Below are 10,535 nucleotides of genomic sequence, written 5' to 3'. Positions count from 1 at the left end.
GGTGGTGGTGGCGCACGCCTTTAATCCCAGCACTCGGGAGGCAGAGGCAGGCGGATCTCTGTGAGTTCGAGACCAGCCTGATCTACAAGAGCTAGTTCCAGGACAGGCTCCAAAATCACAGAGAAACCCTGTCTCAAAAAAACCAAAAAAAAAAAAAAGAAGGTAGGGCTTTGTCCATACACAGTAGCTACTGAGTATACTTGCTGCCAAATACTTCAGGATGGGGATAATCCATTCAATAGTAGGATGTTCACTGAAAGACCAGTCTCTCACAAAGAAGGCCCTGCGCATGAATTTCTCTAAATGCTAAAAATCTATTTGGCAGTATGTTATTTTACTACTTTCTGGGTAGTGTTTTTCTTATAGCCTTGTACATTGACAAGTTGAATATATGAAATCACTTTGAGATTTGTTGTATATTTTGTTTAAAACAGGATCTTGCTTTGTTGCCCGAGTTGTTCTTGAATTGGTGGTCTCAGCCAGTCCTCTGCCTCAGCATTCCCAGTAGCTAGCACTGCCAATGGAGTGCCGCCATGCCCCATTTTGAATATTTGAAAGACCACGTAAGAATTCTTGTCAACAAAGGAATTTATTTGAATTTACTTTTTGATAATAGCATTTTTGTTTATTTTAGTCCCAAGTGCTGATAGATTATAGGCATGAACAACCACAGCTGGCTTTTCCTCTCCTGTGTTTCCTTTTTTGTTTGTTTTGAGAAGGGGTTGAAGGCGTAAGTCACAAATAATGCCATACCAGTTTGGAATTATGATTAATAGGGTGGTATTTATTTAAAGGGGAAAAACTTACAGATCACAGCCCTCTGTGCAACCAGGAAGGGAATCTAGTCGCCGGTGGAGCAGGAAGTGAAGAGAGAGAGAGAGAGAGAGAGAGAGAGAGAGAGAGAGAGAGAGGAGAGGGAAGTGGCTGCTTTTTTAAAGGGAGAGAGACCACGCCCCAATGGGCTGGTATCTCATCGGCTATAGGCTGGAGGAGCGGAAGGACCTCCCACAACAAGGGGTGAGACAGGGTTCCACACAGCCAGCTCTGACTTTTAGTTACTCTGTAGTCAAGGATGGCCTTGAACTTCCCAAACTCAAACTGTAGAACAGTTGTGTGTGAGTGAAGAAAACTCAGCTGAATGCCCCCTTAAGCACACCAGCTGCTCTTCCCTCTGGAAACACTGTCACAAGAGTGACTTCTTGTTTCATCTCAGTAGACAGAATTGGGAGTTTTGAAAGACCTTAGTGACCATCTTGTTTAAGAAATAAGTTAAACGACGCATTGATCTTTGAAAAGCTGCTCTCCTTAATTTTGTTAGCTGGAAAAGCCAGGACATGTGACATACAAGACAAGTAAGCATGTCCTTGCTGACCAGATGTAGATGTAGACACAGGGACTCTAGTGCCCAGCCCATAAGAGTGGAAGATCTCTTTGATTCCATCTCTGAAGACTATCTGATCTGTCAGGTGACTCGGGAGTAGTCCTTGTTAAGAGTACTGTAGTGTTTCATGACAGTTGTATTAAAATTGGTTTGAAACTATTCATGGAAGTACATGGAATGGACATGAGTCCATATGACTTTAAAAATAGATCTTTCTTGGGGCTGGAGAGATGGCTTAGCGGTTAAGAGCCCTGACTTCTCTCTCAGAGGATCCAAGTTCAAGGTTCAAGCTTAGCAGCTTACAACTGTCTGTAATTCCAGTACCAGGGGATCCCACACATTCACACAGACATACATGCAGGTAAAACACCAGTGCACATAAAATAAAGATTAATTAATTAATTAAAATAGACTGCTCTTAATCACATTGCATACTTTGACACACTGAGGTCACATAAGGGAGCATATAGAGGAGTTAGACCATAAGCATTTCTTGAAAGTCATTTATCACGTGGTTTAACAGTTTATGCTAGTCAGTCTGTCTTGTTCTGTACCATTTTCTGTCTGAACCGTCAGAGTGTCTCAGGAATTTCTGTACCTCCTTCAGACTGACAGTCATCCCAGAAGATTCAAGTCCTTAATTATATCACAGGTCCAGGTTTGACCTGGTGAATATCAAAACATTTGCTGCTTTGTCTTGTTTTTTTTTTTTGTTGTTGTTTTGTTTGTTTGTTTGATTTGTTTTTGTTTTTAAGGCTAGGTGTCACCATGTTGCCCTGGTTACTCTAGAACTCATCATGTAAACCTGGCTGACCTCAAACTCAAAGAAATCTACCTGCATCTGCCTCCCAAGTGCTGGGATTAAAATGTGCACCACCACCTCTGGCTTGGCATTATGTTGTTTTTAAGATTTTTTTTTAAACCAGGCAGTGGTGGCGCACACCTTTAATCCCAGCACCCTGGAGGCAGATCTCTGTAAGTTCAGTCTACAAGAACTAGTTCCAGGACAGGCTCCAAAGCAACAGAGAAACCCTGTCTTGAAAAACCTTTTTTTTTTTTTTAAGCCGGGCAGTAGTGGCCCATACCTTTAATTCTAGCATTCAGGGGACAGAGGCAGACAGATCTCTGTGAGTTTGAGACCAACCTGGTCTACAGAGTTAGTTCCAGGACAACCAGGGATAAACAGAGAAACCCTGTTTCAAAGAAACAAAAATAATAATAAAATAATAAAAATTAAAGAAAAATGCAGCACTCATAAAGGAGACCCAAATAAAACTTGCTTTACCACAGCAGGGCCTTCAATTAAATGTCTTTTATGTTGGGCTGGAAAAAAAGCTCAGTGGTTTAAGATTTTTTAATCTAGTGAGTTGGAGGCCAGGCTGGTCTATAGAGTGAGTTCCAGGACAGCCAGGGCTACATGGAGAAACCGTATCTCAAATCTCCCCCTCCCCCCAAAAAACAAAGAAAGAAAGAAAAAGAAAAACCAGAGTTTGCTTTTTTTTTGAAAGAGCTTTGTGACCGTATAAGAGTCTTGCTAAGGGGTATTTTCAGTGGTAGGGCTTGTGTTCCCTGTAAACAAGATCCCCAGCACTGCAGAAACCAAAATGGACAAGAGACAAAGTCATTTCTTGGCTCTGCCCAGATGTGATTGCTCTCACTGTAATCCCAGCCCTGAAGAGACTGAGGTTGGAAGATCATTCATTATATGTTTGAGGCTAGCTTGGGCTATATTGTGAATTCCAGTTCAGCCTGAGCTAAAAGAGACTATGTCTCACAAAGCTAAGGAGAAAGGGCTGGAGAGGTGGCGTTAACAGCATTCTCTTTTGTAGGGGACCCACGCTTGATCCCCAGCATCCACATGGTTGTTTACAAGTGCCCATAACTGTAGTTCCAGAAGAACCAGTGGCCTCTTCTGTCCTCTGCGGGCACCAGGCATGCATACTCTGTACATGCATACATGCAGCTCAAAAGTCTGTGTGCATAAAATAAATAAATCTGTTTTAAAAAGGAAGAAGGAAGAAAATTAAATTGCTCTGGGGTTTCGTGGTTGATGTTCTTTCCCTTTACCCATTAGAGATTTTTAAAAAGAAAATTACTTCCTACTTTCTGTTCTGAACCCCTAGCTGATAAGTTTGGGAGTTATTGACATTGGGGCAATAACTGTTAAAGAGGCCGGAGTGATGGATGGCTCAGGCACTTCCTGCTCTTGCAGAGGGCTCAGGTTCAGTTCCCAACACTGGTGTGGCTCAGAACTGCCTGCAGCTTCAGTTTCAGGGATTCTGACACTGCCTTCTGGCCTCACATACCTCACAAGCAAGGCACACACACATAAATAAAAATTGAAATATAAGGAAATTTTAAGGTTAGATAGGTAACTGGTAGAGGCCTGTCTGGTCTTCAGAGCAAATTCCAGCAAAGGCTCCAAAGCTACACAGAGAAACCCTATCTCAAAAATCAAACAACCAAACTGGTAAAAGATAGCTGAAATCCCTGACCTTAGCTCTACTTTGTGTGTCCCAAAGGGAAAGTGACATTGCCTACCCATATACCATTCCTGGAACTCACTTTGTAAGCCAGGCCTGCCTCAGTTTCCCTTGTTCTGGAATTACAGATATTGAGTCACTATGTGTGGATCTCCTGCCCTTTTATTTTTCAGCTTTTATTTTATTTTTATTTATTATTTATTTATTTGTTATGTGTATAGTGTTCTGACAGCATGTATTCCTGCATGCTAGAAGAGGGCACCAGATTTCATTAGAGATGGTTGTGAGCCACCATGTGGTTACTGGGAATTGAACTCAAGACCTCTGGAAGAACAGCCAATGTTCTTAACAGTTAAACCATCTCTCCAGCTCCCAATGTATTTATCTCAACCATTGATAATGGTAAATTTGTATTTATTCAGATTTTTTATTTTTTTACCTAATGTTCCAAGATCTATTCCAAGGTGCCTGCCACATAATATGATTGGTCCTATTTTCCTTAAATTCCCCTTGAGAATTTCTCACACTTTTAAAAATCTGACTATTAATAGACGCTGCAAGGGTTCCCTCTGTTGTGTTATAACCTAGTAGTCTTTTGTCTTCTATACTGGCGTGCTCTTGACCTATTTCCTTGAGGTTGTTTATATTTAATATTTTAGACTGAAACAGTTTGGCATAATTATCTCATTCTTACAAGATGTGTTTCTTTTCTAATTTGATATTATAGCCCAGACAACTATTAGCAGTGACAGTCTGCTCAGAGCTGATGTTTTATCCCCTTGTATCTATCATCTCTGTGTTAGACCCCTCTCTGAACCCTTCTCTACCAGAGTTTTATATTAAGATAATACAGAAACAGTAGTCTGCCTAGGCTTCCCTCCACCATTTCTGGAAATGAAGGTGACCTCATTGTGAAAGAAATCAGCAGAGCATTGTCTTTGGTGTTGCATGAGCAAGCTAATTTTATATAAGTAGGAGTTCAGAACCGGATGGATATGGAATAGGAACAGTAAGGCTAGGAGATGTGAACAGTAGTAACAAAAGGGCCAGGTTGTCACTACCCTGGATTCCCAGAGCCCAGCAGCTGTACACAGTGGAGGTCAGAGTTGGAGACTGACTTAAGTCCTAACAGCCAATTTCTCAGAGAATGTAGTTTCATTGCTTGAAGAGTAAGGTGATTTTCCTGGATCTATCGTTTGACTTGTGTCTGTTTTTTTCTCACTTTCTCACAGAAAATGTTACTTCTGAAGAGAAAGCCAAAAAGAATGCCAACAAGCCTCTGCTGGATGAGATTGTGCCTGTGTACCGGCGGGACTGTCATGAGGAAGTGTATGCAGGCAGCCACCAGTATCCAGGGAGGGGAGTCTATCTCCTCAAGTTTGATAACTCCTACTCTTTGTGGAGGTCCAAGTCAGTCTACTACAGAGTCTATTATACTAGATAAAGCAGATGTTACAGAGCCTGGAGTCTAAGGTTGGGCAGAAGATGACATTTAGTTTCTTTTGACTTGTGGCACATTGGAGTCGGTGTTTACCCTCTTGATCTTGTTGCGATGGTTTATGAACTCTTGCTGGGAACCAGGATTTCCTGAGACTCTTTAGCATTGATGCTGTGAGGTTAAAAGCGGCTCTGAAGACTCATCTAGGCCTTGGGTGCTGACCAACAGAGCCTCTAGTGGATTCTGGAGGTGTGTGAGCTATGTGGTAAATATTCAGTCTCCATAATAAATAGCCCAGCATCGACCGGACCTGGCTGCTGGTTAGTCCTTTGCTGTCAGCTCTGGGTGTTCTCCCAGAGCCCACAGTTACAGCTCTATTGGGATTGCTTCTCTTGTAGTCTACATCAGCTTTGACTGAATGAAGCTCAACAATTTGAAACTTTAAAACTCAAGACTTCACAGATTATAGTAGGAAAAGAAATGGCCTCCACTTGGTCTTACCTGAGTGACCCAGGTTGTTTTTGCTTTCTATACAGCTGTTTAGTTAGTTAGGTTACAGAGAATTATTTTCTGAGAATCTTAAACTTAGAACATTCAAACTCAGTAGATGATTGACATGTAAAGACAGATAAACACCTCAGTATCCTTCTACTAGGTCCCTCAGACTCTCAGGCCTTTTCTTCCATTTGCTGTTCACACTACTGGTAACATAACTAGTTAATTTTGTTTTGGTACAGCTTTATGAAACATCTCAAATTGAAATTATTTTCTGTAAAAAACATATAGCCAGTTTTATGACCTTAAATTGACACCTATTGAATTAAAATATGCAAAATCACTTTAATGCAATTCAGCATTTGAGGAGTACCATTGCATTAATAGAAAATCACTGCCAGGGACAGTCCAGATTTCTTTCTATTTATTATTAGGGCACAAACTTCACAATCCCAGTTTGGAATTACACACTAGAGAAAATGGAAAGTTAATAGCCTGTGCTTAAATGTTAGAGCTTTAATCTGTTATATCTTACTGGTGGGGAAAGGTACATCTTTGGTTTTCTTAGGAAAAGAAGTCCACATTATTATTTCCAATTCGTGAAAGTGGTTAAGTACCCAGAGAGAAGGCAGTATAGATAGTTATGGCAAAGACAGTGTCTGCCTTGCGTCATTTGTCACAAAAAAACCCTTAGGTTTAATTTTCACACCACGGATCCGTTGGCTAGCTGCAGTGTGCACAGTTCACTACACCCAGGCTATTTGAGGTTTTCATATGCTGCATTTGTTTGTTTTTAATACCTGGTTTCATGGATATTTAATTCTGTTCTCTTTTGGTTGTTAAGAAACTGGATTGTTTTCTCCTAACCAGTGCTTAATCTGTGTTTTTGAATTTTGATCTGAAGTAGTCGAATGTCTACGCTGTTACATCAGAACATTCATTAGGCTGCCCCACAGCTCTTATGTATATATAGAAACCACAGAGTTAGGGTTTTTTTAATGAAAAAGTACTGTATTTAAAATGTAAAATAAACTTTTAAAAAGCAGGCACTAATATATATTTCTTTCAGCCTTTGATTACAATTTTGTCCTTGCACATGTTAAGATAAATTATCTTCTAAAAATATTGTTCTTGGAAGCAGTGTATATCACTTCACATAGCAGTGTCTGTCACATGTTCATATCCGAACAGTTTTGGTTCTAAACTTTTTTATCGCCTTTGGCCGTTGATTAGTACCGTATAAGTGCGATTTCAAAAGATCTTGAAAGTAATATATTTAATCAATTAAAATGTTTATCTGTAACTTGTTGATGTTTCTATTCCCTGAAGCATTTAACTGTCTTTTTTCATTTAGATAAATAAGAAGAAATGCCTTAGATGCTTTTTCTGTTTAACTCGTTGAAAAATACCAAACTCTTTCTGATTAGCTACTTTTCCCTGTGAGTTATAACAGATTTTAAATTGTCCAGGCTTGACAAGACATGTTGGAGTTTCATCCTGCAGACGACTAGGTTATAAAGTTACTTTCCAGAGCTGCCCTGGGTGACCTTGCTGTGGCATGGGGTGACAGTCTATTTTATAATGGCTCCTGGGGTGTGTAGCCTCTAATTGGGACAGGTGGTTACAGAGCTTAAGATCACATTGGATGCAAGGTCCAGAGTTTGTTTTTAGTTTCTTTTTATTGATTTTTGTTTAATTTTTCTTTTGAAATTTGGAGAGACTGAATGAGATGACTATCTTGATCCCTATGCTGTGTGGTGTACCTTGAAGGCAAACCCAAGAACAGTTAAGAGGAGCGTTGTGATCTCAGCTTTCTTTGGAGGCCATGCTTCAGAGTCTTAACCACCATCTTATGGAAGAGGAGAAGCAGCTGCTCCAGATAATAAATAATGTCAGTTATTCACTGAAGATTAGAATGGGACACTTCAGCTACCCAAACCATCTTTGTTCATTCTCAAGGTTTTTTCGTGCAATCTCAGATGTATGCCCGTATATCTGTTAGGGGAAGAGCACATATCAATTCATTTCTATTCACCACCTTTGAAAATGTCTGTGAATTAGTATTAGACATTAGGATGTTGCTGAATGGCCCAGGCTGGCCTCGGACTTATAGAACCCATGCTGCCTTGAATTCTTAGTCCTGTTGCTTCTGCCCTGAGTGCTGAGACTGTAGATGTGTGATACCATACAAAGACAGTGTTAGAGTTTTTTAATTTATTTATGTGTATGAGTGTTTTGTCTATATGTATGTCTGTGCACCATGTTCATGCCTAGTTCGTGCAAAGGCCAGAAGAGGCATCGAACACCCTGGAACTGCAGTTACAGACAGCTGTCAGTTACCATGTGGATGCCGGGAAGTTGAGCCCAGGTCTTCTGGAAGAGCAGCCAGTGCTCTTACCTGCTGAGCTGTCTGTAGCTCCTGTTGACTTTATCTCATATACTTACCTGCAATCCTTAACTTTGTTGCTGAGTTGAGTTTTGGTTTTTGAGAGTAAATTATTGTCCCTCTTGCATAACCATGCTTTCATCTCATTGCTCCGGAAGTTCCCAAGCACTGAACCATCTTTTCCAGTTATGATAAAATGCAGATACACTAAACTACCTCCATTTTACGAGGTCACATGCCACTTGTGAGCTGTGAATTGATTTTTATGAATATATATACCATCTTTGTCCCATGAGTTGATTATTTGAATTATTTGATCAGATGTTTAACTTGGTACAAGAAATTTAAGTGTCTGACTTTGCCATATAATTGGCACTGCCCCCCCCCCCGTTTTTTTTGTCCAAGGTCTTACTCTGTATTCCAGGCTGATCTAGAGCTCCTATGTAACCCAAGCTGTCTTCAAACTCACGATAATCCTTCTGCCTCAGCCGCCAGTGTTCTGGGACTACAGGCATGAACACTGGACCTGGCTGAACATTTACCTTTTGAATGTAGGCAGTCAAAATGTGGTAGGAGTACAAAATTGAAACATTTACTTTTGCTGGACAGTGGTGGCACACACCTTTAATTCCAGCACTCTGTTAGTTCAAGGCCAGCCTGGTCTACAGTGTGAGTTCCAGGACAGCATAGGCTGTTACACAGAGAAACTATGTTTTGTAAAACGAAACAAAACACAAACATTTACTGAAAACCATATACACATTGGATTATACATGTAAAAATTATTTTTAACTTTAAAAGCATATCTAGGAGCCAGGTGGTGGTGGCACATGCCTTTAATCCCAGCACTCAGGAGGCAGAGGCAGGCAGATCTCGGAGTTCGAGGCCAGCCTGGTCTACAAGAGCTAGTTCCAGGACAGGCTCCAAAGCTACAGAGAAACCCTGTCTCAAAAAACAAACAAACAAACCCAAAAAATATATCTAGGGGCTGCAGAGATGACTCAGAGCTTGTACCGCTCTACCAGAGGACATGAGTTCAATTCCTAGCACCCACATCAGGCGCTCACAACTTCACAGCTGTAACTCGAGCTCCAGAGAAGCTAATGTTTTTTTCTGGCTTCCCTGGACACCCATACACCTGTGAGCATACTCATGCAAACACATACACATAAATAAATAAAATCTCTTCTAAAAAATTCTAGGTTTGGAAAACTTTTGCAGATGCGAAACACAGGTTGAATAACCACTATCCTAAATGCTTGGTGACAGGTGTTTCTGGCTTTAAGCTTTTCGGGTATTAGAATCTTTCTATAGCTATTGGCATTATGAGAGACCCTGGGACCTGGGTGTGAGCATGAAAGTCATTTCTGTTTGATATGCATGTTATACTCATAGCCTGAAGATAAGTTCACTCAATAATTGGAGTCTGCCTGCATTTGACTGTAGCCCATCAGGTGAGATTAGTTACGGATTTTCCTCCACTTGTGCATCAGTGCTCGGAACATATTTGGAACTTTGAATTTTCAGATGGTTCAGCAGGTAAAGGTTCTTGCTGTGCATGTTTGACCAGCTGAGTTCGTCCTTAGTACTCCATGTAAGGGTAGAAGGAGATATTCACGTTCCACAAAGCTGTCCTCTAATTCCCACGTGTCAACCGCGGCGTGTGTATGCCCGCTTACACATACACACAATAATAAAGTTCAGTTCTAAAACAATGAAATTCCACTGTGTTTCCGTGGTAACTACTAATAGGATAGAGCATTCCTTCTATTGATGGGTTTCCTCTTCTGAGAATTTCCTGTGTCCTTTACCCACTTTAATTAAGCAAGTTTTTTTTTTACATTTATTTATTTGTGTGTGTGTTTTGCCTGCATGTATGCCTACATGTGTTCATGGTACCCCACAGAGGTCAGAAGGTGGCAGATCCACTGGAGTGAGCTACAGATGGTTGTGAGCTGCTGCGGTGGCACCTGAACCTGGGCGAGAAAAGGAAGCTCTCAACCACTGCGCCATCAGTTGAATAATTTTATATAATTTTATTATCTTCAATTTAAGCTGGGTGCGGTGGTACATGCCTTATATTCCATCACTCTGAGACAAGTAGATCTCGGGATTTGAGGCCAGACTGGTCTCCATAGCAAGTTCTATGATAGCCAAGGCTACATAATCTGTCTCTAAATATATGTAATTACAAGGCTAGCAAATGGCCGGGCAGCGGTGGCGCACACCTTTAATCCCAGCACTCGGGAGGCAGAGGCAGGTGGATGGATCTCCGTGAGTTAGAGGCCAGTCTGGTCTACAAGAGTTAGTTCCAGGACAGGCTCCAAAGCTACAGAGAAACCTTGTTTCCAA

General features: G+C 41.0%; 1 protein-coding gene across 1 annotated transcript in view; it reads left to right on the top strand.

The window, feature by feature from the left end:
* The window catches only part of Acbd3 (acyl-CoA binding domain containing 3), a 32,137-nt gene extending 23,304 nt beyond the window's left edge, over positions 1–8,833 (top strand). The window contains exon 8 of the mRNA XM_005348961.2: positions 5,097–8,833. Coding sequence (XP_005349018.1) covers positions 5,097–5,308 — 212 coding nt within the window. The 3' untranslated portion in view covers positions 5,309–8,833. The remainder of the gene's footprint in view (positions 1–5,096) is intronic.
* The last annotated feature ends 1,702 nt before the right edge of the window (positions 8,834–10,535 follow it).

Source organism: Microtus ochrogaster, chromosome 6 (genome assembly GCF_000317375.1).
Source record: "Microtus ochrogaster isolate Prairie Vole_2 chromosome 6, MicOch1.0, whole genome shotgun sequence".
In the NCBI taxonomy this organism is placed as follows: domain Eukaryota; kingdom Metazoa; phylum Chordata; class Mammalia; order Rodentia; family Cricetidae; genus Microtus; species Microtus ochrogaster.
This window is presented reverse-complemented; position numbering and strand designations above follow the sequence as displayed.